At 48.8% G+C, this 26,679-nt stretch overlaps 1 protein-coding gene across 1 annotated transcript in view; it reads left to right on the forward strand.

The window, feature by feature from the left end:
• Positions 1–3,859: 3,859 nt before the first annotated feature.
• The window catches only part of TNFRSF21 (TNF receptor superfamily member 21), a 62,355-nt gene continuing 39,535 nt past the window's right edge, over positions 3,860–26,679 (forward strand). Inside the window, 5 exon segments of the mRNA XM_029072253.1 lie at positions 3,860–4,027; positions 17,585–18,230; positions 20,720–20,958; positions 20,960–21,035; positions 21,038–21,277. Of these exon segments, the coding sequence (XP_028928086.1) occupies positions 3,893–4,027; positions 17,585–18,230; positions 20,720–20,958; positions 20,960–21,035; positions 21,038–21,277 (1,336 nt within the window). The 5' untranslated portion in view covers positions 3,860–3,892.

Consider the following 26,679-nt stretch of genomic DNA (forward strand, 5'->3'; position numbering starts at 1 on the left):
GAGTTGAGGTAGGAAAGTAGTGAGGTGAGGTAGAAGGGAGCGAGGTGATTGTTTTAAATCCAATGGTGTGGAGTTTTTGTTTGATGCGGAGGCAGATGGGCAACCACAGGAGCTTCTTGAGGAGTGGGAAAACACGTCCTGAAGGTTTTTGTAGAAAAATGATCCGGTCAGCGGAGAGAAGTATTAACTGGAGTGGGGAGAGACGGGAGGCTCGGAGGTCCCCAAGGAGACCGATATAGTAATGGAGGCGGGAGAGGATGAGTTACTGTATTAATATGGTTGTAGTTTGAACGGAGAGGAAAGGGCAGATTTTAGCAGTGTTGTGAAGATGGAACCGACAGGAGTTAGTGATGGATTGAATATGTGGCTTGAATGAGAGAGAAGAATCAAGGATAACACCGAGGTTACGGGCTTGTGAGTCAGGAAAGGCGGTGATGCCGTTTACAGTGATGGGAAAGTCATGGGGCAGACAGCGTTCGGGAGGGAAGATAAGGAGTTCTGTTTTGGGCATGTTAAGCTTGAAGTGACGAGAGGACATCTAAGTAGGGATGTCTTGAAGTCAAGAGGAAATGCGAGACTACAGAGAGGAAGAGAGATGAAGATTTGGATGTCATCCTCATAGAGCTGGTAGTTGAAGCCATGGGAGTGAATGAGTTCTCCAAGGGAGTGGATGTAGACGGAGGATAGAAGGGGACCCAGAACCGAACCCTGAGGGACCCCCACAGTTAGGGGATGGGAGCCAGGGGACGAGCCTACGAAGGAGACCGAGACGGAGTAGCCAGAGAGATAAGAGGAGAACCAGGAGAGGGCAGTGTCAGCGAAGCCAAGGTTGGATAATGTTTCCAGGAGAAGGGGGTGGTGACAGTGTCCAAGACATCTGAGAGGTTTAGTAGGATTAAGATGGACTAGAGGCTGTCGAATATAGCTAGAAGGAGATCATTGGTGACCTTTGAGGGGATGGCTTCTGCGGAGTGCTTGATACCTAGTAAGCACTTAACAAATGCCACAGTTATTATTACTATTAAGGTCGGCGGGGGGGGGGCTGAAGTCAGAGTGATTTGAAGGGAGAAGGGATTTCTACTGGATCAGAAATATATTCAGGTTCCGACAGTGAGATTTCATCAATGTGTGTTTGTGTGCTTGTGCCTGCGTAAGAACAGTGCCTATCGGACAGTTCCCTCCTCATTTACTGAAAATAAACCTAAAAGTGTCTTTTGCTGCAATGGTGCATTCGTGAACCAGTGCTTGGCGTTGTTTTCATTTTTCTCCCTCTTGCGGTCAGTGTTCCAAAGGCTCTGTGCCGAGGCATGTCTCCATTTCCGATTGCTGCATGCCAGACTGACTTGTCTTGTGCCCCCCACCCAATGTCTCTTTCTTATCTTCTATTTTATCCTAGCACTTAGTACAGGGCTTCACACATAGTAACTGCTTAAATGCCCTTACAGCACCTCATCACCTAAGCACCTGGGGATTCATCTTTCCTCTCCCTCCACTTCTCCCGTATAACACTTAGGGATAGATGGCGTCTCCCCACCTGTAGTAGTCATGAATAGTATTTAAGTGTTTAATTATGGTATTTGTTAAGCTCTTACTATGTGCCAAGCACTGTACTAAGCGCCGGGGTAGATATAAGATAATCAGGTTGGATACAGTCCCCGTCCCACATGGGGCTCACAGTCTTCATCCCCATTTGACAGATGAGGGAGGTGAGGCCCAGAGAAGTGAAGTGACTTGTCCAAGGTCACACAGCAGACAAATAGCAGACAAGCGGGATTAGAACCCTCGACCTCTGACTCCCAAACCCGGGCTCTTGTCACTAAGCCATGCTGCTTTTTGTACTAAGCGCAGGGAAAAATCTACAAGGAGTCAAGCGTGTAATTTATCTTAGTGTCCCTCTCCCGACTTAGACTGTAAAATCCTTCAGGATCGGGTCTCCTACCTTTATTGCATCTCTCCAAGTACAGTGCTTTGCACACTGTAAGCTCTCAATACATACTATCGATCGACCTTCTCACACCCACCAGGTCTCTGCCATGTGGCTGGGACCAATTTGCTTCCTTATAATAATAATAATGAGGTTGGTATTTGTTAAACGCTAACTGAGCGCAGAACACTGTTCTAAGCGCTGGGGTAGATACAGGGTAACCAGGTTGTCCCACATGAGGCTCACAGTCTTAACCCCCATTTTACAGATGAGGTCACTGAGGCCCAGGGAAGCGAAGTGACTTGCCCACAGTCACACAGCTGACAAGTGGCAGAGCCAACATTCGAACCCATCACCTCTGACTCCTAAGCCGGGCTCTTTCCACTGAGCCACGCTGCTGTCACTGGAGCGTCCCTTTCTTCGTCCCTGTTCACCATTTGCAACTTGCCACAGCTTGACCAAGGAACATTTTGCCTAGAAAAAGATCGGCGAGGTGTGAGGGGGGATTGCAGGAAGGGGTGTCGAAAACAAATCTTCCTAAAATATATCCTATTGTAGTTCCCACAGAGGACACCGAGAGGCAACATTTCCCTCTTCCTCTGCTCACACCTAGCCAGAGAGGAGAGACAGAAGAGAGGGAGACAAGGGAGGGGAGAGAGAAGGAAGAGAGAGGGGAGAGAAAGGAGAGGGGGATGAGAGAGAGAGAAGGAAGAGGGGGGACGAGAGAGGGGCAAGAGAGAGAGAAGGAAGAGAAACAGAAGGGAGGGAGAAGGAAGAGAGAGATAGGAGAGAGAGGAAAGAAGGATGAGAGAGAGGGAGAAGGAAGAGGGGAGAGAGAAGGAAGAGAAAGATGGGCGAGATAGGAGAGAAAGGAGAGAGGGATGAGAGAGAGGAGAGAGAGAAGGAAGAGGGGGGAAGAGAGAGGGGCAAGAGAGAGAGAAGGAAGAGAAAGAGAAGGGAGGGGAGGAGAGGGATGAGAGAGAGAATAAAGAGGGGTGAGAGAGAGAAGAAAGGGGGAAGAGCGAGGGAAGGAAGAGAAACAGAAGGGATGGAGAAGAAAGAGAGAGATGGGAGAAAAAGGAAAGAGGGATGAGAGAGAGAAGAAAGAGGGATGAGAGAGAGAAGATAGGGGAAGAGAGAGGGAAGGAAGAGAAACAGAAGGGAGGGAGAAGAAAGAGAGAGATGGGGGGAGAAAGGAGAGAAGGATGGGAGAGAGAAGAAAGAGAGGGAAGAGAGGGGACGAGAGAGAGAAGGAAGAGAAAGAGAAGGGAGGGAGAGGGAAGAGAGGGATGAGAGAGAGGGAAGAGAGAGAGAAGGACGAGAAAGAGATGGGAGACAGATAGGAAAGAAAGGAGAGAAGGATGAGAGAGAAGAGAGAGGGGGGAAAGAGGAAGAGAGAAGAAGAGAGCCCTCCTCCTTTGTGAGTGCACAAAGGGATTTGTCCCCGCCTCTGTGTGTCATCCGAAAGGCCGGGGGGCGCCGCCCCTGCCCCTGCCCCTGCCCCTCCCGTCTATGTGAGCAGCCGGGGAGGAGGAGGAGGAGGAGGAGGAGGAGGAGCCGAAGGAGCCGAAGGAGGGAGGAGCAGCAGGAGGAGAGCGATCAGAGCGGGGTTGGGGTCCGCTATGGGAAGCCGGCGGCCCGCCGCGCCCCGGCCAGCCCCCGGCCGCCAGGTCCCCCCGGAGCGGCAGGGCAGGAGGCCGGCGCGGAGGAGGAGGAGGCCGGCGCGGAGGAGGAGGAGGCCGGGCCTGGGCGCTCCGGCCGGCCCCGCGCCGGGCAGGTGCTGACGGGCGCGGCGGGACCCACCGACCCACCGACCCACCGACCCACCGACCGACCGACGGAGCGGCCGGGCGTCCCCGGCGTCCCCGGGCCCCCCCCCGGGCCCCGCAGGCCAAGGTGGATGCGGCGGCGGCGCGGGGGGCCGGGGGCGGCCGGACCCGGGCCCCGCGGGCAGCCCCCGGAGCCGACATGGGGGCTCCCGCCTCCGGACCCCCCCGCCTCTCCTCCTCCTCCTCCTCCTCCTCTTCCTCCTCCTCGGCGGCCAGCACAGCCACCGCAACGGCCCGGCCCAGACCCGGCCGGGGGGCCGCCGCCTTCCTCCTGGTGAGCGCGGTCCGGGGGGCGCGGGGAGCGAAGGGCTGCCCCGAGCAGGGGGGCCGGGGGGTGGGGGGGCTCGGAGGGAGTCCAGCAGGGAGGCCCGGGGGTCCCTCCGGGCTGGGGAGGGGGGCTCAGGGCCCAAGAGCCCGGGAGGGGCTTTCTGCATCCCTGGAGCTAAAGCCAAGGGGAGGGGGGCTCTGCAGAATAAGCGGTGGGGGGCTCGGAGGGAGTCCATCAGGGAGGCCGGGGGGGTCCTTCCAGGCTGGGGAGGGGGGCTCCGGGCTAAGGAGCCCTGGAGGGGCTTTCTGCATCCCTGGAGCTAAAGCCAAGGGGAGGGGGGCTCTGCAGAATAAGGGGTGGGGGGCTTGGAGGGAGTCGACCTGGGGGTCCCTCCGGGCTGGCGAGGGAGTCTCTAGGCTAAGGAGCTCGGCAAGGGTTTTTTGCATCCCTGGAGCTAAATCCAAGGGGGGGGGGGGCTCTGCAGAATAAGCGGTGGGGGGCTTGGAGGGAGTCGATCAGGGAGGCCTGGGGGTCCTTCCAGGCTGGGGGGGGGGGGGTGGTTTCTCAGGGCTAAGGAGTCCGGGAGGGGCTTTCTGCATCTCTGGGGCTAAATTCAAGGGGGGAGGGTCTCTGCAGAATAAGGGGTGGGGGCTTGGAGGGAGTCGACCTGGGGGTCCCTCCGGGCTGGGAAGGGGGTCTCCAGGCTAAGGAGCCCAGGACGGGCTTTCTGCACCTCAGGAGCTAAACCCAAGGGGAGGGCGGGGGTCCCTGCAGAAAGAGGGGTGGAGGGCTAGGAGGGAATCGACCTGGGGGTCCTTCCGGGCTGGGGAGGGGGTCTACAGGCTAAGGAGCCCCGGAGGGCCTTTTGCACCGCAGGAGCTAAACGAAAGGGAAGGGCGGGGGTCTCTGCAGAATAAGGGGTGGGGGGCTTGGAGGGAGTCGGCCAGGGAGGCCTGGGGGTCCCTCCGGGCTGGGGAGGGGGTCTTCAGGCTTAGGAGCCCGGGAGGGACTTTCTGCACCCCAGGAGCTAAATCCAAAGGGAGGGCGGGGGTCTCTGCAGAATGAGGGCCGGGGGGGGAGGCTTGGAGGGAGTAGGCCAGGGAGGCCCGGGGGTCCTTCCAGGCTGGGGAGGGGGTCTCGAGGCCAAAGAGGCTGGGAGGGGCTTTTTGCATCCCAGGAGCTAAATCCAAGGGGAGGGCAAGGGTCCCTGCAGAATGAGGGGTGGGGGCAGTCGGTCAGGGAGGCCTGGGGGTCCCTCCAGATTGGGGGTCGGAGGGGGTCTCTAAGGTTAAAGAGCTCGGGAGGGGCTTTCTGCATCCCAGGAGCTAAATCCAAGGGCGGTGGGGGGCGGCTCGAGGGGAGTCGACCTGGGGGTCTCCAGGCTGGGGAGGGGGTGTCCGGGCTAAGGGGCCCGGGAGGGGCTTTTTGCACCGCAGTAGCTAAAAGGAAGGGAAGGGCTGGGGTCTGTGCGGGGATGGAGGGGAGGCCGGGTAGATGGCCCCTCTCCCGCAGCGCGGGAGCTCCAGCCAGTGGATGCGGTTGTGCCACCAGGTGCCAACCTCCCAGCCTCAGCCCCAGACGCCCTTATCCCACTGCCTGGGCTTCAAAACCAACACACGCACTCGTCCCGGCCGGGGAAAGTCGCCTTCCTAAAAGATGCTCCTTTCGGGAAGCGATAGTATGGGGGAGATTTTTCAGTTACGGACCCCCTCCTTTCCTCTCCATCCCTTTCGCTTGTATTCCCCGAAGATGGAGGTGGCATGCCCGCAGAGTCCCCTCCCCTTGCTGGCAAAGTGGGGGTCGGCTGGCAGAGCTTCCCCCTGGGGATGGGAGAAGCAGCCTGGCTGTCTCCTGTTTCCAGCGAGGCTTTGGTCCTGCAGGCTTGCGGTTGCCATGACACGGGGTATTCAGCCTTGCGCAGAGGAGGGGGAAAAAAGAAGTTGGGTTTCTATTAGCAGGCCTAATCAGGCATCGCCCTCCTCTCCCCTTCCCCGCTCCCAGCTAGCAGTGATTGTGCCTTTAAACTGTTGCAGTCCACCTATCGATCGACCGTCTCTATCGAGCGCTTAATACGTGCAGATCACTTGTACGAAGCACCTGGGAAGCAAGTTGGTTCCCTGCGGTAAACGCTCGGAGGGAGTGGACCCGAGAGGGTGGAGCTCTATTCACTTCCATCGAAGGGTCAGGTCCTCTGAGGTAGATAGAGGAGCCCGGGCTCTCATCCTGAGTTTCCAAATATAATAATGTTGGTATTTGTTAAGCGCTTACTATGTGCAGAGCACTGTTCTAAGCGCTGGGGGAGAAACAAAAGATGTGGTAGCTGGAGCTACCATCACCTGTTGGTGATTCCGTGGGTGTGGCTTTTTGTTGATCTGTGAAGAACCTGAGAGGTGCAAATCAAGCCAGGCTCAAGAATAGCTCTCAGAGTAAAGTGAGTCACCTGAGATAAGAGGCCGGAAAGTGAAGAGGGCTAGACTTTTTCCAGGAAGTGCTTATCCAACTCTTCATCCCCAGACTTCTGAATTTTGTATCCCTGTGCCTCCACATTCGCTTCAAGAATTCAGCATCGGGGTTTTGCCCCTTCCCTGAATCCGGGTTGGTAGAGGTGAGAAGCGATCTCAAGAGGTCGAGGTGCCTAGAGTAGCGTTTTCTCATCGCACGTTAAAGACCCTTTGTCGAATGCGGTTGAAGTATCATGGCTTTTTTCCTCTCCCATCTGATGTATGACTAAATAGGCTGCAGACTGAGTTGGGGAAACTGTTTTGAAATCCTGTTTTGTAGCTGAGCCAGAATGTGGTGGTGGTGACTGGGAGCCATCATCGGGCAGGGATTGTCTCTATCTGTTGCTGAATTGTACATTCCAAGAGCTCAGTACAGTGCTCTGCACATAGTAAGTGCTCAATAAATACTATTGAATGAATGAATGATCATGGTGGTGAAATCTCTTTTTCACTCTTGCCTCCACAATTCCTGATTTTTTTTTTTCCAAATTGCTCGGGGGTCTGGGGCAAGTCACTTTTTGTTAGCCGGTCTGTAATATTACCATTTACATGCTTAACGAGAATGTTATGTGGATTATCACATATTTAGGATTTAAATATTTTAAGCCAGTGTCATGCTATAGAAAAATATAGCAATAACACATGAGCAGCTTTAAGTCACATTGTTGCATAATAGATCGTTACAGTGCTGTAAATGTGAAAGCTGTCTCTTCATTTAGGGTATGTAGATTTGAGATGATCTACTGAGCTAAACTGCATGATTTCAGCAATATACTGATTTTCATCAGCAACATTCTCCTTTCGGTTTCTCAGCTTTTAACTTAGAAACTATTGACTATTTAGAAAGGGAGGATACTTCAAGGTTTTTGTATTTTAATCCTCTTTTGGGTTTTGAGACTAGCTCACCTCTGGATTGAAGGGAGTGGCATTTTCAGGGGGGAGGTTGAGACAGATTCAGTGTTGGACTTGCTGCTGAACCTAAGTGAGAATTACCTAAGTGTCTAAAAAGGAAACTCTTCAGTGTCTTTGCATCTGTTGTTTCTCTCTTTCGCAAAGATGTCTAACCAATACTGGAAATGCACAGCAGACAGGAGGCAAAGAGCAGTTCTTTGTAGGTCCTGCCTTGGAGGTGCTGAATACGATTCAGTGATTGACTCAAGGTCAGGCCTGTAATCGAGTATCGAAATAAAGACTTTGTGATCTAATTGCCCACTTTGGGGCATCCAGTACTAAGTCAAGAGACCTGTTCTCCACTGTCCCTGAGCTGTGGATAGCTGCAGATTTTTATAAGGTGAAAACAAGGGATTTTTCTAGAAGACTTTCTTCAGAGCAGCAGTTCCTTACTTCGGAGCTACTGTGTGTAATTTCAACCCTGCAAATTGACCTAGGGGGTCTTTAGGGATCTGCCAGAAAGGAATTGGGCTTGAGTAATCTAGAGTTTTCTTTAAAAAAGAAGTGCTTGGATCCATATCCTTTAGCCCCACGGCACTTTTGTACAAATCCATAAATGATCTATATTAACGTCTACTTCCCCCTCTCGGCTATAAGCTCGCTGTGGGCTAGGACTGTCTCTACCAACTCTGTGGTGCTCTCCCAAGAGCTTAGTATAGTGCTCTGAATGCAGTAAATGCTCAGTAACTACTGATAATTGATTAATTAACGTGACTTCTGCACTGGGATTTGCTAGTCTAAGATTCTGCCTCTCCCTCCTTTTAGACTCATCATGACCATGGCATTTGTCAGCAGAGACAAGGCCAATAGATTGCATTCATATATTGAACCCTGCCAAAAAGCTAAAGCTCTACCTGTTGTTTAGGATTGGAAAGAAGGATTGAGTCACTGTTGGGAAGTGCAGGAGGGTGGCAGTTGCTAATAAGCGTTTGCTGGTTTTACTGAAAAAATTTATTGTACAAATATGTATATAGCCACCCTCTGGGTCAACTGTGAGATTTAGCCAGGTGCCTATAAGTGACCGAGGAGAAAACATACTCCTTCATGTTGTGTGTGGGTAAAGATTGTCCCTTATTTTTTATTTTTATTTTTTCAATTGGTCTATTTTATTAATTGAGCACTTAGTGTGTGCAGAGCACAGTACTAAGCACTTGGGAGAGCACAAAGTAATAGTTGGTAGATGAGTTCCCTGCCCACAATGAGCTTCCAGTCTAGAGGAGGAGACAAACATTTACATAAATCAATTATGATATTAAATGGTATTTAAGTGCTTACTAGGTGCCAGACACTGTTCTAGGTGCTGGGGTAATTAGGTTGAACACAGTCCATGTCCCACATGGGGCTCACAGCCTAAATCCCCGTTTTACAGATGAGGGAATTGAGGCACAGAAAAGTGAAGTGACTTGCTTTGTTTCTGTTTGTTTTTTTGCAGTAGACAAGTGGCAGGGCGGGGATTAGAACTCAGGTCCTTCTGACTCCCAGGTCCATGGCCTTCCCACTAAGCCACACTGCTTCTCCTGTACAAGAGTTCAGTGAGGCTGAGGGAGGGGTGAATAAAAGGTGCAAGTGCAACACAGAAGAGAGTGAGAGAAAAGGAAATGAGGGCCTAGGTGGGGAAGGCCACCTGGAGGAGATATGCCTTCAATAAGGCCTTGAAGGTGGAGATCTGAACATTGGTCAGATATGAAGCGTGGCTCAGTGGAAAGAGCACGGGCTTTGGAGTCAGAGGTCATGGGTTCGAATCCCGGCTCTGCCACTTGTCAGCTGTGTGACTGTGGGCAAGTCACTTAACATCTCTGTGCCTCAGTTATCTCATCTGTATAATGGGGATTGACTGTGAGCCCCACGTGGGACAACCTGATTGCCCTGTATCTACCCAGTGCTTAGACAGTGCTCTGCACATAGTAAACGCTTAACAAATACCAACTATTATTATATTATGAAGAGGGAGGTCATTCCAGGCCAGAGACAGGACACGCGGCTGAACTTGAACCGTATTGAACTGTAAACATTCCTTGGGACCCGTCCACCATTGGTACGGCTGTCTCTTTTGGACATGATCTTCATAAACAATTTTAGCGTGTGGTCTCACAACTTCATTAAGAACTGCATGCATACGGTGTACGGGGAGCGGGGTGGAGCACAAATCCCGCGAGGCTAGTCAGGGGAACCGGCTGGAGCCAATTGGGCTGGGCAATGACTAGCATGTCATGACTGGCTTTTCTTGGTGTCAGCTGCCCTGCAGATAGCTGCCCTGCAGATAGCTGCCCACAAGAATGAAGCTCAGCAAATGAGGACCATGAAATGAAAAGGAAACGTCTAGCTTCCCACTAGCCTTTTGGAACAGCAAGGGACAATGGGTGCAGAAAGCAGCAGATACTTCCCTTTCTCATAAAACCAAAGTTTGCAAGATGCTCCCTTGGTACTAAGCACAAAAAATATGTCCTCTACCAACTCATTAGCAGCAACGAAGCTGTTTTAGGAGTGGTGGAGGAGTGAATAATCTTTTTATCCAGCCCGTGGACCGACTCTGGCTTTTTGGCAGGGATTCCATTTGTGAATCAGACATTTTGCGATGACAGAGTGTAGCTGCCTATAAGCTCGTTGTGGGCAGGGAATGAGTCTGTTATATTGTTATAGTGTACTCTCCCAAGTACTCAGTACCGTGCTCTGCACACAGTAAGTGCTCAACAAATACCATTGAATGACTGGCTCCTTCCCGCCACCTTCCTAATCTGTCTGGACCTATTATTCCGAGAGAAGAGCCCCGAGTTCCGCCGGAGGAGGAGATAGAGAGGGAACCAGGAGGGATGTCTGACTGATGAATGTGGGCTGGCAGTTCTTAAGCCAAAAGAATTCTTAAGCTATTGTGCCCCAGGGGATGTATGTAACTGTCCTCTGGGATTGACCAGGAGATTTATCCACATGGGTAAACGCGGCCAAGGAGAGAACATCCTCTTTCATGATGTGTATGCGGGTAAAGATTGTCCCTTCCTGAACCGTAGCATTCCGTGGGACCCTTCTCTCACTGTGTGGGTTTCTCTTTTGGACATGATTGCCTAGTGGATAGACCACAAGCCTCAAAGTCAGCAGGACCTCCGTTCTAATCCCAGCTTTACCCTGGTCTGCTGTATGAGCCTCAGTTACCTCATCTGGAAAATGGAGGTTAAGACTGTGAGCCCCATGTGGGACAGGGACTGTGCTCTACCTGATTAGAGAAGCAGTTTGGCTTAATGGAAAGAGCACAAGCTCTGGAGTCAGGTCATGGGTTCTAATCCCAGCTCTGCCACTTGTCAGCTGTGTGACTTTGGGCAAGTCACTTAACTTCTCGGTGCCTCAGTTACCTCATCTGTAAAATGAGGATTAAGACTGTGAACAGTGCTTGGCACATAGTAAGCACTTAACTAATACCATCATCCTCATTATTATTATTAGCTTGTATTTACCCCACTGCTTAGAACAAGGCTTAACACATACTAAGTGCTTAACAAATGCCAACATTATTATTGTTAAAACCTCCACTCTATAATCACGTCTCATCACCGTGACGCTGGGAGCCCTGATTTGGCTCCATTTCTGACAAGTCTTGGGAGTTGGGTAACGTTCTGCTAGAGTAGACAAATAGACTCAGTCATCAACCCACGGTATTTGAACGCTTGACTATGTGCAGAGCAGAACATGTCCCCTGCCCATAATGATAGATGCAGCCAAAGGAGTGGTGGAACAGTCTTGGCAGCTCTTTCTCCCTCATGATGATGATGATGGTATTCGTTAAACACGAACTATGTCCCGAGCACTTTTTAAGCGCTGGGTAGATTCAAGGTTATCAGGTTGTCCCGCGGTGGGCCTCGCACTCTTCATCCCACATCTTTCACAGTCTTAACAAATACCACAGTTGTTGCTATTATCAGAGAGTCAGGGTCTGGGAACAGACCGCATGCCTGGTCCCAACAACGCCCAGAGGAAAGTGGGATTTACGGTGGCGCTCCATCGGAGAGGAGTGGGCAGTGGGACATGGGATGGGAAGGGCCAGGGCGAGTGGAGGACACTGGCACTGCCAGTTAGAATGCTGGGAGAGCTGGGGTTTGGGGACTGTTAGACTCTGGATGGCGTAGCCAGGGGGTGAAGAAAGAGCCTTCTTTAGCTGTGATGTACTCCAAATCTTGTTGTTTCTATTGTTGTCTCTGCCTTCCTACCTTTTTCCCTGTATTTATTGTTTTAGCGTTTCCATATGTCAGTAACTTCTCTCCCCAGCCTTTAAATTGCCAGCCACCTGTGAACTCTTTTTTATTCCATTCCTCAGGCCTTGATGTGGTGCTTGACACTCAATGAGTATGATGGAAAAAAAAAAGTTTACTTAGCAATATTAGGATGACTGATTTTTTTTTCACTGGGGGCCAGGGGGAAGGAGATGGGAAAGGGGAGGATTGGATGAATTATTACTTAGTAGTGGTGCTGGGTAGTTCTCATTAGCATGTTGTCTAGTTAGAATTAGTCTGTCCTGAAGCTCTCAAGGTGCTGTTGAGTCCTTGCTTTCTCAGATTGCCTTCTCCAGTGGTCTTTTGGTCTATCGGGACTGTTTTCCCCTTTTTGTTTTTCTTACAAGAAAAGCCAAATGAGAAGAAGACAATAATAATCCTGAAAAAGTCTGGGCTTTGTTTCAGATTTCTTGATGTTTCAAAATTCTAAAATGGGGCTCAAAGTTCAGAAAATTCAAGATAATTGCTAGGAGCCCTATTCTGCTTTCATTTTATTCTATTTATGGGGATTTGTTCTGTGGAGGAAGCAAAGGTGTTACAATTGACCTTCTGCCCTTTAACTTTGTTTCCCTTTAATCTCAATTGTTAACTCTTCTGGTTTTGGGAACAAAGAATTGTAAATTTTCTAATCCTGTAACAACAAACAAACAACAACAAAACAAACAGTAGAGAGAAACTTAACACTATCTCTTCCTCTCCCTCTTGACCATTAAAAAAAAAACAAACCAGGTGTCTTGTGTTTTAAATTGATCTAAACTTTATTTATTTGTAGCCAGTAAGAGAAAACTTAACCCTGTCTCCTCCTTTGCTTCTTGAGCATTTTAAAAACCAAATTCTGTCTTCCACGTTTTAAGTTAATGGTTTTTTATTGAGTGCTTAATGTATGCAGAGGGCTGTACTCCAGTACTTGGGAAAGTACAGTACAGTAGAGGTATAAAACCACAATCCCTTACCTACCAGGGAGCTTACAGAGAGGAAGACACATTAAAATAAATTACCAAAAGGGGAAATGTAGACTGTAAGTTATTGCATAGGTGCTTGGGGATGGGGGACGGGGGAGAGGGAATAGCAAGTGCTTGGCATGAGAAGCAGCATGAACTAGTGGATAGGGCACGGACCTGGGAAATCGGAAGGACCTGGGTTCTAATCCCGGCTCCACACTGGTCTTGCTGTGTGACTTGGGCAAGTAACCTAACTTCTCTGTGCCTCAGTTACCTGTAAAATGGGGATTAAGACTGAGAGCCCCATGTGGGACACGAACTGTGACCAACCTGATTAGCTTGTGTCTATCCCAGCTCTTTGTACAGTGCCTGGCACAAAGTAAGCGCTTAACAAATGCCATTAAAAAAAAGTGCCCAAGTGGTACAGATCATAAAAACTGCCCCTCACCTGTTCTAAGTATCAGAGGGTCATCAACCCCCATCACAGCCAAAAGAAGCAGCCTCCAGATGGAGATGATGTAACCTGTGAATTTGAGGGCTCTGTCGGGTGATAAACTCTAGGGGTGCAAAGTAAGATCGAATAGACAGGTTCAACCAAGTTTATATTATGCACTCCCGCACCCAAACCCTCTAGATTGTAAATTCACTGTGGGTAGGGAGCATGTCTACCAATGCTGTTTTATTGTACTTTCCCAAGTGTTTAGTACAGTGCTCTGCACAGAGTGTCCAGTAAATACCATTCATTGATTGTTCAGAAATATGGCTAATCCTTGGATTGGTTCTGAGATCCTCAGGGAGCGATTGATTGCTAGGCTTCTTGTGTTTTCCCCTATGTTCTCAACACAATCCCTCCCGTAGTCTGGGTTCCTGGAGATTCAGGACTGACTAAAGTCCAGCTGGCAGAGAAAACTGTAAGCTCATTGTGGGCAAGGTATATGTCTGTTGTTGTATTTTACTCTCCCAAGCGCTTAGTACAGTGCTCTATGATTGAATGAATGAAAGTGACCTCCCCCTCTCCAAACCACCACCGCCAAGCCACCCAAAGGCTGGATGAACCCTGGCAACCTCCCAGTGCCTTAGCTTCCTTATCTCTAGAATGGGGATATCAATGCCTAAAAGACTATCAGTACAATAATGGAGGATAAAGCATTTTGGGAAAAGAAAAGGGCTTTTAATATTCTAGGTGGAAGTGTTATTAGAGGGTAGGTCATTTTCCACCCCATTTCTCCTGAATAAAAATTCTGGTTGGCTATACAGTAGTGAATGTTTTTATCTTTCCCAGAGGTTAACATACCACCAGTTGTGAAACGTTGTATGTTCTCAATCCCTGTTATTGACTGTTTATAAAGACATAGAGCAAAAGCCATTTTTTTAAAAAAACATAATAGCATTTGGACTCCATGCCCTCTTTAATGGAAAACCTTAGTTGGGCTGGTTGAAACCCTGATTATAGGGGAACAATTCAGAGTGGAGATAAGTGGGGCAGTGTGGCCTAGTGGAAAGAGCATGGGCCTGGGAGTTAGGTGATCAAACAATTAATGGGGTGTACTGCATGCTTACTATATGCAGAGCACTGGGCTAACCACTTGAGATATAGGCAAGTAGCATGGCCCAACAGAAATAGCATGGGCCTGGGAATCAGAGGACCTGGGTTCTAATCCCAGCTCTTCCCCTTACCTGCCTGTGTGACCTTGGGCAAGCCACTTAACTCCTCTGTGTCTGTTTCCTCATCAGTAAAATGGTAATTCAATTCCTGTTCTCCCTTTCGGTCTTGAGCCCTACTTGGGACCTGACTGTCTTGCATCTGTCACAGTACGTAGTAAGTGCTTGGAATATAGTAAGCGCTTCGCAAATACCACAGTTATTATTTGTAGTACTAGTATTATTGAAACCTCTGGTCATGGAGTCAGGAGATCTTTCTAGTCGAGGGCAAATTCTGATCCTCTCTCCAGCCTCAGTGGTCAACATCTGAAATGTTTTGGATAACACAACCTCTGTCCGCTTTCCTTCCTTCCGAGCACCTGGTGGGATAACTAAGAAAGGGCTTATAATGCCCTTGTGCTTCTTGGAATAAATGGACAGAGTGTTAAATTATTCATATATTTTTCAAGTTCCAATCTAAAAGCCACATTACTTTAAAGGGGAGATGTTGTAAACAGATCCTGTGTACAATACAATAATACTTAAAAGAAAACACCATAAAGCATTAGTCAGAGATCCAAATCAATCAAAAGTAGTCATGGTATAAAAACGAAGCCCTTACGATGTGTCAAGTGCTGTTCTAAACATTGGAATGGATACAAGATAATCAGGTTGGACTATGAATCTATTCCACATGGGGCTCATAATCTTAATGGGAGGGAGTAGGATTAAATGAGGTAACCGAGGCACAGAGAAGTGAATAATAATAACATTGATTATTTGTTAATTGCTTATTATGTGCCAAGCACTGTTCTAAGCACTGGGGTAGATACAAGATAATCGGGTCCCACGTGGGGCTCAGTCTCAGTCCCCATTTTACAGATGAGGTAACCGAGATATAGAGAATTGAAATGACTTGCCCAAGGTCATGCAGCAGACCAGTGGTGGAGCGGGGATTAGAAGCCAGGTCCCCTGACTCCCAGGTCCGTGCTCTGTGCATGAGGTCAGTCAGCTTCCCAGTATGTAAGGAGAGTTGCGAGAGTGGAAAAGAGAGAAGGAAGGTGGATGTAGTAGGGCTTAGTTTCCTGTCAGAGCAGCCTCGTGAAATACAGTAATCAACTGGACTGCTGAAGCACCTCTTATCTCCTGGGCCTCCTGAAACTGCCGCAACATGCGCGGTGTTCGAAAGGGGCTTGTGTTCTTCTATCTCTGATGACTTGGCAGAAATGTCAGAGAGCCGCAGGAAAGACTCGTCCAGGGGCCGGCGAGGACTGCGCCATGAACCCAGGGGTTCCCGGACTCTGTTTCTGCAGAGTCATGCAGTGGTGGCGGCTTTAATCTCTCCTGCCTGGCACTCTCCCAGCCCGGAGCTGTAACTAACGTTCCTTGGGGATGTGGAAGTGATGCATGACCGTCCCGTACCCTCCCCGAACCTCCACACCTAAATGCCCTGGGTCAGATCCTAGGCTGCCATCTTGGGCCTCCAATTACTCTACAGCAGTGATAGAACATGGCTGGCTTAATATAAAAACAAAATAAAAACAAATGGCAGAGTCCCCTTAGTTATTTATACACCTTTCGGGCTCCGATTCTGCAGCGAACAGGTCCAACCTTTCGGTCGAGACAGCAGGCGGCGAATTATACCCTGACAATTTATTCCTTCATTCTATCGTATTTATTGAGCGCTTGCTGTGTGCAGAGCTCTGTACTAAGCGCTTGGGAGAGTACAATACAGCAATAAACAGTCACATTCCCTCCCCACAATGGGCTTACAGTCTAGAGTGGGGGAGTCAGACATAAAGATGAATAAATAAAATGATAGATATGTACGTAAGTGCTGTGGGGCTTGGGGGGGGGGGTGGGGGGAGAGCAAAGGGAGCAAGTTAGGGTGATGCAGAAGGGAGTAGGAGATGAAGAAAAGTGGAGCTTAGTCTGGGAAGGTCATTCCAGGAGGTCAGGGGAACATTTGCCCCTTTTCCCACCAGTTCTTTTGCACCCAGCTAATTAGGACTAATAATAATTATTATGGTATTTGTTAAGCACTTACTATGGGCCAAGCACTGTTCCAAGTGCTTACCTGTTCTAAGGTAATCAGGTTGTCCCACGTGGGACTCACAGTCTAAATCCCCATTTTCCAGATGAGGTAACTGAGGCCCAGAGAAGACTTGCCCAAGGTCACCCAGCAGACAAGCGGCAGACCCCGGTTAGAACCCTCATCCCCTGACTCCCAAGCCCAGGCTCTTTCCACTAAGCCACGTTGCTCCTCCATCTTTCTCTTGATACCTTTGGTACTGGCAGCTCACTCTCTGTAGGAGAAAAAGCTGTGAGGCGGTGTCCTTGTATTCCGTGTCCGTGACCCACCCATGCTAGGAGGGAAAGGCAGGGCTGGCCCTGAAAAGACAGTTAGGACATCCTAGCCTGCAGCAGGAAGGGAAGACCGCTCTCCCAATTCATACTGAAACTATATTGAATGATAACAATTCTTATTATTGCTCTACTGTTATTTCAGTGCTTACTAAAAGCACTGGGACAGATACAGTGCATTCAGATAATAATAATAATGTTGGTATTTGTTAAGCGCTTACTATGTGCCGAGCACTGTTCTAAGCGATGGGGTAGACACAGGGGAGTCAGGTTGTCCCACGTGGGGCTCACAGTCTTAATCCCCATTTTACAGATGAGGTAACTGAGGCACCGAGAAGTTAAGTGACTTGCCCAAAGTCACAGCTGACAAGTGGCCGAGCCGGGATTATTAAACCTAGTCCCTGTCCCAGGTGGGACTCGCAGTCCAAGGAGGAGGGAGTAGCATGAAAAGCAGCATGGCCTAGTGGTTAGAGTGTGGGTCCGGGAATCAAAAGGACCTGGGTTCTAATCCCAGCTCCACCACTTGCCTGCTGCGTGATCTTGGGCAAGTCACTTCACTTCCCTGGGCCTCAGTTTCCTCAACGGTAAAATGGAGATTAAGACCGTGAGCCCCTCGTGGGACAGGGACTGTGTCCAATCCAATTTGCTTGTATCCACCCCAGTGTTTAGTACAGTGCCTGGCACATAGTAAATGCTTAACATGTGAGCTCACTGGGGGCAGGGAATGGGTCTGTTTATTGTATGGTACTCTCCCAAACGCTTAGTACAGTGCTCTACACACAGTAAGTACTCGATAAATACGATTGAATGAATAAATGAAATACCACAATTGTTATTATTCTTATTATTTTCTAACCTGTCACTGGGTTTCTATTTCCCCATTTTTTTCCATTCTGTTTCCTTCAGCTCATCTTCCTTGGCACCACTAAGGCCCAGCTGGACCAGCAGACTCCCAAACTGGACGCCATGAATCTCATCGGCACCTACCAGCACGTGGACCGTGCCACTGGCCACGTGCTGACCTGCGACAAGTGCCCCGCGGGCACCTTCGTGTCTGAGCACTGTACCAACTCCTCGCTGCGGGTCTGCAGCAGCTGCCCGCCGGGGACCTTCACCCGGCACGAGAACGGCATAGAGAAGTGTCACGACTGCACTAAGCCCTGCGAGGTGCCCATGGTGGAGAAAACCCCCTGCTCCGCCTTGAACGACCGCGTGTGCGCTTGCCCGCCGGGCATGTTCCTGGCCAATGACACCTGCGTCCCCCACTCGGTGTGTCCCACGGGCTGGGGCGTCCGGAAGAAAGGGACGGAGACTGAGGACGTGAGGTGCAGGCCATGCGGGCGAGGGACCTTTTCCGACGTGCCTTCCAGTGTGATGAGGTGCAGGGCCCACACGGACTGCCGGGGACGGAACCTGACGGTGGTTGCCGCGGGAACAAAGGAGAAGGACAGCATCTGTGGCCCCCCTCTGGTCCTCCCCGGGGCAGCCTCCTCTCCCGACCCCAAGCTGGTAGAAGACCAGAATGGTCCTTCTCCCACTTCCATTCCCCAAGGTAACAAATTAACCGGGGCTCGGGACCCGGTGACAGGGCAAGGGATTGGGTGGAGGTCGTTAAGAGCAGGGAATCTGTCCGTATTGTTGTACTGTACTTTCCCAAGCGTTTAGTACAGTGCTCCACACACAGTCAGCGCTCGATAAATACCACTCAATGAATGAATGAAGGGTTGGGTCCGGACGTGCTATCTGGGCCTCACTGGCTGGACTTGTGAGACCCGGGGGTCGGTCACCTTGAGGGGTGTTGGAGTGAGCCTCCTCTCCATTGCTGATGAAGCTTGGGCTGCCAAGAGAGTTGAATTTTTTTTACCTTCAAATGTCCTTCGACTATGTGTAATGTGAGCCCCAAATGGGACAGGGACTGCATCCGACCTGATTAGCTCATATCTACTCCAGTGCTTAGAATGATGATGGTGGTATTTGTTAAGCGCTTACTATGTGCCAAGCGTGTTAACAGCGCTGGGGTAGATACAAGGTAATCAGGTTGTCCCACTTGGGGTTCACAGTCTTAATCCCCATTTTACAGATAAGGGAACTGAGGTGCAGAAAAGTTAAGTGATTTGCCTAAAGCTGGGATTAGAACCCATGACCTGTGACCCCTAAACCTATGCTCTTTCCACTAAGCCATGCTGCTCCCAGAACAGTGCTTGGCACATAAGAGCTTAAGAAAGATCATTGTTAAAAAAGTCACTTAGATAACCAATGGTATTTATCTACTGTTTACTGTGCGCAGAGCACCATACTAAGCACTTGGGAGAGTACAGTACAACGGAATTAGCAGACAGGTTCCCTACCCCTAGCGAGCAACTTTTAGACTCAGAAACCTGGACATGTGAGTGCCACTGGATAGTGAGTTATCTAAATTGGTGTAGGGGTTGGAGTTTCACATATCATTTAGGGGCAGAGTGGGGTAAATTGAGGAAAGCAGGATTGGGGAGAGTCAAGGCACTGCAGGGCTGGAAGGGGAAGGCTTAGAAGGGAGGATGATAGATTTGTGAATGGAACTGCTAATGAGAGGGAGGACTAAACTCCAGGGAAGAGACAGCTCAGATGGGCCAGTAAGCGGAGATGTCTGGAAGATGGGGATAAGATGGGTATTCCCCTCTCCCCCCTCCAGTGTGACCCCTGACCTTTAAGCCAGGACAAATGGATGTGCTCAATTTAGAGGGTGAGAGGGGCACAGGATTTTTAATGTTTGGGGAAGTGAACGCTCAGAATCGTCTTTTATCTCCCCCCACTTTCAGAAATCCTATCATCTCTTTACTCTGAAGCCATACAGGTGATGGGCAAGACCTGCCTGGCCCCTTTAGACTAGCCCACCGTAGTTTTATGGATAAAGAACTCCAACACTGCTCCTTCTGGGAGGATATTGATTAATGACTTCTTCAAGTCTCTGACCAATTCATCTCAGCCTTGATTTTGGAGTTCACGGGGAACCAAGAGAAACATAATCCACGATCTTGTTTTTGCCATTTGTTCCCACATCCCTGACTCTTTTGAAGCTGTTGAAGATAAAAATCAATTGAATTTTTAGTTTTCTTAGCCCTTTTTCCTTTGGTAGGTGCTAATGAAATGGTCTAAAGATGTGGGAAGGAGAGTTGGTTATCAAAGTAGCCATTATTGTTTGAAGTTTTCTGGCGAAGCTTATAACTGTAATTGAGCATGTTAAGGAACCCATTTATCTTAATGTCTGTTTCCCTTAGTAGACTCTAAACTCCTTGAGGGCAGGAATTTTGTCCACAAAATGTATTGGGCTGTGTCTTTTCAAGGGCTTAACACAGTGCTCTGCACACAGTAGCACTAAATAATTCCTTTGTGGTAAAAAAAACCTTTCGGGAAGCTTGTGGAGTCTTAGCTGCCCTTTCATTGAAGTGCTAGCCTTCTCACTAGCATGTTTGTTGTTATATTGTACTCTCCCAAGCGCTTAAATACAGTGCTTTGCACAGAGAAGCACTCAATAAATATGATCGATAGTGGGTAGAGCACGAGCCTTGGAGTCAGAAGGATTTGGGTTTTAATTCTGACTCCACCACTTATCTGCATTGATCTTGGGCAACTTACTTTATTTCTCTGTGCCTCAGTTTCCTCATCTGTAAAATGGGGATTAAGACTGTGGGGCCCAAGTGGGACGGGGACAGTGTCCAACCCACGTATCCATCCCAGTGCTTAGTACAGTGCCTGGCACACAGGGCTTCACAATTATTATTATTATTAATAATGAGATCGCTGATAGGCCATTTAATGAGAATGCACCGTAGTTCTGTGGTCCACAGGCTGGCGGTTTTAGTTCAGTAACATTCTTGGTCACCAAGAATGTCACTAAGCCTGTCAGCCTGTCTGAAAGTACTAAAATGCTCATTATGGGCAGGAACTGTGTTTGCTAATTCTATTGTACTCTCCCAAGCGCTTAGTACAGTGGTCTGCACATAGGCAGCGCTCAGTAAATATCACTGATTGATAGATTGAAAGCGTTGTCCCTTTCCACAGGTGTGAATAGGACGGAAGCCACGCTTCCCGCCCCCACCAGACCAAAGGTGTCAAACGCCGTCTCCCAGCCGCCAGCCCCACCCGCCTCCACCGAACCAAAGGTGGCGAGCACCGTCTCCCAGCCGCCAGCCCCTCCCAACGTCACCTCGGGTCACCCAACCGAGGAGGAGGACTGGACCGTCACCAGCCCCGGGGCCAGCGGCCACCAGCAGAACCATCACCACAGCCACATCCAGACAGGCCCGAGGCCGCTGCCCCCCCCAGGAGGCCACGGGCGGCGAGAGGTCCAACGTGCCAGCCAAAGTCCCCAAGAGAGGTCCCCCCGGCAGAACCGCGCGCACAGACATTTCGACATCAACGAGCACCTCCCCTGGATGATCGTGCTTTTCCTCCTGCTGGTGCTCGTGTGATCGTGGTGTGCGCGTGCGCAAGAGTTCCGCACGCTCAAGAAGGGCCCCAGGCAAGATCCCAGTGCCATTGTGGAGAAAGCTGGGCTCAAGAAGCCACCACCCCATCTCAGAACCCGCGAGAAATGGATCTATTACTGCAATGGACACGGTGAGTGCCTTCCCTCCTCCCCCGCCCTAGTAGGCCTCACCATTCTCCTAGTAAACCCAGCCTGCACATCTCACTCCCTAACGGCCAACCTTCTCACTGTACCTCGATCTCATGTACTCGCCACCGCCCCTCGCCCACGTCCCACCTCTGGCCTGGAACGCCCTCCCTCCTCATATCCGACAGGCAATGATTCTCCACCGACTTCAGAGACTTAATGAAAGGCACATCTCCTCCAAGAGGCCTCCCTGATTAAGCCTTCCTTTCCTCCTTTCCCACTCTGTTCTACGTCACCCTGACCTGTTCCCTTTATTCATTCCCCCCGCCCCCAGCCCCACAGCACTTATGTACATATCTGTAATTTATTTATATTAATGTCTGCCTCCTCCTCTAGACTGTAAGATCATTGTGGGCAGAGAATGTTTCTGTTTATATTGTAGTCTCTCAAGCACTTAGTACGGTGCTCTGCATGCAGTAAGTGCTCAATAAATATGATGGAATGTATGCTCAGGGATCGGGGGACTCAGAGGGTCCATAATCAGACAGAAAGGTAGAGTTTGGAAGAACTCCTGGCTGAGGAGGGCCCTGATGAGCATTCATCTGGGAAGGGAGAAATTACAACTTCTTTTGACCCCTTTGACATCCCCACGTGGCCAGAAGTTCCAGCTGGTCTGAGACAAGCTGCTTTCCCTCTCAGTCGTGCCTCATTTATTGTTGGCTGCCTAGACAACAGATAAAGGAGTCCAAGTAGAAACCCACTCTAAGGGACTATGGAATTGATTTCAGGTAGTCCTCCTGAGTCTCACCTGTGCTTCAGATTCATGCCCTTTTCCACATTAACCCCTTCATTCCTCATCTTCAGAACATCCATTTAGGTTCTGGGCCCCTGGCTAGAGGAGCAGCATAGTTCAGTGGAAAGAGCCTGGGCTTGGGAGTCCGAGGTCAGGGGTTCGAATCCCGGCTCTGCCACTTGTCAGCTGTGTGACTGTGGGCAAGTCACTTCACTTCTCTGTCTCTGTTACCTCATCTGTGAAAATGGGTATTAAAAAAAAATGTGAGCCCCATGTGGGACAATCTGATTACCCTATATCTACCCTAGTGCTCAGAACAGTGCTCTGCACATAGTGAGCGCTTAACAAATACCAACACTATCAACAGAGGGTTACAAGTCTTTTTTTTTTAATGGTATTAATTGCTATGTTCCAGGCACTATTCTATGCACTGGGATGAATATAAGGTATTCAGGTTGGACACAGTCCATGTCCCACATGGGGTTCACAGTCTTCATCCCCACATTACAGATGAGAAAATGGAGGCACAGAGAAGTGCCTTGTCCAAAGTCATACAGCAGACAAATAGTGGAGCCGGGACTAGAACCCAGGTTCTTCTACTCCCAGGCCCGTGCTCCCTACATTAGGTCACACTACTTCTCTGTTGGGTCAGATGGCAGGCTCAGTCCATGGAGCCTGTTCTGGTGCCACGTGGTGTGCTGAGCAGGTACTGGCTAGGCTGGGATGACATTCAATCAATAGTATTTATTGTACGGAAAGCACTGAACTAAGCACTTGGGTGAGTACAGGATAACAAGAGTTTTGCAGGAGACAGATGAGAAACTTGATCTGAACAATAGAATGTTTGCCCAGGAGGCATTTTAGTCAGACGTAAACTATGCAGGCAGCCGAGAACTTATAGTTAAGTGACAATTTCTGACCTTCTGCCCTCCCCGCAAATCTTCCATGAAGCTTGAGACAAGTTGTGACTTTCTCCATGTGGATGATAAAGATTCTGTGGCCAATGGGTGCTTTTTTAAATATTTGGCTAGAGTTTAACCAGTTCAGATACCCCTGCTCACTCTCTGATGTCACGATAAGTGGCTGATATTTGCTCTATTAGAAATGGCACGTATAAGCTCTTACAATGTGCTAAACACTTGGGTAGATACAAGACAATCAGACCTGGCACAGTACATTGCGCTAAGCACTTGGGTAGATACAAGACAATCAGACTGGGCACAGTCTCTGCCCCTGCCCTGGGGTTTGGGGTTAAAGAGGTAGAAAGAGCGGGAATCTTACCTACTTTTCTACATTTCTTCCTAACTCGGAAATGGATTGGGGTTTAGGCTGAATGATTCCCTGGGACCAGAAACCCTCATTCATTCAGTTGTCTTCCTTGAGTGTTTACTGTTTGCGGAGCACTGTACTAAGCACTTGAGTACAATTCAGCAACAAATAGAAACAATCCCTGCCCACAGGGGGGTCACAATCTCAAGTGGTCATTCAACCAAAAGTGCCTTTAGGGGACAGTTTCTCCAGAAGAAGCTCTGAGGGTTGAGATTTACTGCCTTCCTCCAGACATTGACTTCCCCACCTAGAAAATAAAATCTCTGAATGTGCTGGGCACCTCTGCTCCACCCCTGACAAAATGGGAAGTCACGTTCCCCAGGCCCAGAAGCCTGTGCCCTTATGATAATAATGATGAGGGTATTTGTTAATAATAATAATGTTGGTATTTGTTAAGCGCTTACTATGTGCCGAGCACTGTTCTAAGCGCTGGGGTAGATACAGGGGAATCAGGTTGTCCCATGTGAGGCTCACAGTTAGTCCCCATTTTACAGATGAGGTAACTGAGGCACAGAGAAGTGAAGTGACTTGCCCACAGTCACACAGCTGACAAGTGGCAGAGCCAGGATTCGAACTCATGACCTCTGACTCCCAAGCCCGGGCTCTTTACACTGAGCCAGAACGCTTAGTATGTGTACAGCACTGTTCCAAGCACTGGGGTAGATAGAATCTAATCAGGTTGGACACAGTCCCTGTCCCACATAGCGCTCACGATCTTAATCCCCACTTTACAGGTGAGGGAACTGAGGCACAGAGAAGTAAAGTGACTTGTCCAAGGTCACACAGGAGACAAGTGGCGGAGCCAGGATTAGAACCCAGGTCCTTCTTACTCCCGGCCCATGCTGTTAGGATGATTTTGGGCTGATGAAATCAGTAAATAGCATTGATCAGTGAATTGATTGATTGCATATTCCAAAGCATTATCAGTCAATCAGGTGTAGTGTGAGACTCCCTCAGTCAGTCAGTGGTATATATTCATTCAATTGTATTTATTGAGCGCTTACTTTGTGCAGAGTATTGTACTAAATGCTTGGGAGAGTGCAATAGAAAAGACACATTCCTTGACCTCAGCGAATTGCACTAGCTCCCTAAAAATGGGATTAACAGGGACCCAATGGCACTCTGGGTTGATTTACTGGACTTTCAGTTTTCAGGATCCAGAAGCGTCCCATAAGTTCTAAGCATAAATCGTGGTCTAGCAGCAAAAGGCAAATTAACCTCATGACCTTTGGAACCACCAGAACTCCACCTGTTAGAGTAACATTCTGATTTGCAGTAGGAAAGAAAACGTCCAAAGTCAAATGAATCCAGCAGCCAATGCAGACCCTTTCTTTTTCTCACTTTACCCTGTCAAGGAGTAGGTGTGGTGAAATCACTCTTCCTCATTGGGGCAACAAGCGTTTGCAGTCGTCTCTTGTTGAATCTGGCAATTTTGTTCCAATTATTCCGCTAGCCACTAAGCTCACAGTGGGCAGAGAATGTGTCTACCAACTCTTTATACGGTACTCTCCCAAGTGCTTAGTATAGTGCTCTGCCCAGAGTAAATGCTCAATAAATTTTGGATTGATTTATTGAACTTGTTCAAGCAAAACTTTCCTTAGATTTAAGCTCTAGTATTGGGGAGTGATTTTTGCCATGTTTTGGAATGAGATTCTCCACTCATTTTATTCTTTTTACTCATTCTAAACTAGCAAAATGGCCAAGATGAGGAGAGGTAACTTTTTAGATTGTTTCGATTTAGATTTTAATAGGAAACATGTCTAATTCCCAGCTGTGTATTCTTTCCCAGGGCTCAGTAACAGTGTTCTGCACACAGTAACTGGTTAAGAAGTTCTGGTACAAAGATGACTTTTTGTGTTGCTTTCCTCACGGTGAACTTCTGCTAATGTTTTGTTCCTAGTGCTCTCTAGCAGTCGAGCTTCGTTTCAGAGGTCAGACTGTTGTCACTGGGGTGGTTCCTCAAAGCTATAAAAAATGGGTTTTAGATATTGGTTTGACTGTCAGCAAAAAATGCTGCTAGGAAACTTGCCTCTTTCCTTCAAAATCCGGGAGTCTGATTTGCTGTAACTCTATCTTTTGAGCTAGATGTATTTTTAAAGGGGTTTTGAATTTCAACCATAAAATATGCTCAAATTTAGAGCCATCCTATAATGAGTATGAGGAAATGGAGCTGGACAGTTCTGCTTTAAGGAGCAACTGACAAATGAGAATTCTTAGACTGGAAAGGGATCGATACAGAGGAATTTTGTTTATCTTTGCCTAGGAGGGATAGGTGTGTATATATAAACAGACACTTTTATTTTCAAATGTAGACAGGAGCGTTTTATTCTAGTGGAATGGTTCTTATTCTGAATAGTAATTTGTGTGTGAGTGTTTCTGTTTAACAATAGTATTAGCCACAAACATCATAGCTCATTATCAGAAAGTCCTCTACATATATCAGAAATACATTTTGGGTTATGCAAATCCTTGGTAATCAAGTCCCTACTCAAGTTTTCTCTTTCCATTCTAAAGAGTCCTAATCCTTTTAGTTAATCTTTAGGGGGAAGTTATGATCAGCTAGGCGGCCCTTTCCTCTACAGTGGCTTGGGTGTGAACTCCCTGGGGCCCAATCAATCAGTGGTATTTACTGAGCATTACTGTGTGCAGGGCCAGGTACTAAGCTCTTGGAAGAGTACAGTACAGTAGTAGAGTTGGTATACTCAGTCCCTGCCCACAGGAACCTTAGTGCAGTGGGTGAAGAAGGTACAGCGGCACAGCAAACTGCAGAGTGTAATCAGAGAGAAACATCATGGCCTAGTGGAGATGCATGGACCTGGGTATCAGAAGGACCTGGTTTCTAATCCCAACTCGGCCACTTGTCTGCTGTGTACCCTTAGGCAAGTCACTTCACTTCTCTGTGCCTGTTACCTCATCTGTAAAATGGGGATTAAGACTGTGAGGCTTTTGTGGGACATGGACTGTGCCCAACCTCATTATCCTCTATCTAGAACAGTGCCTGGCACATAGTGAGTGTTTAACAAAAACCATAAAACAAAAAAAAAGGTTTCATGTACAGAACCTATTTGCAACCAAAATAGCAGCAGCAAAGTGCTGACGTTGTGCTGTGCTGTAGAGCATGACCTAACAAGTGCTCAGTCAATCAGTGGTATTTATTGAGCACTTACTGCATGCAGAGCACTTTACTAAGCGCTTGGGAAAGCACGATATAAAAGACACATTCCCCATAGTGAGTTTACAGATTACACTCACTTCCTCAACCTTGGTTGGCCAGCTACTTTTTTT

The sequence above is a fragment of the Ornithorhynchus anatinus genome, chromosome 9 (genome assembly GCF_004115215.2).
Source record: "Ornithorhynchus anatinus isolate Pmale09 chromosome 9, mOrnAna1.pri.v4, whole genome shotgun sequence".
Lineage (NCBI taxonomy): Eukaryota > Metazoa > Chordata > Mammalia > Monotremata > Ornithorhynchidae > Ornithorhynchus > Ornithorhynchus anatinus.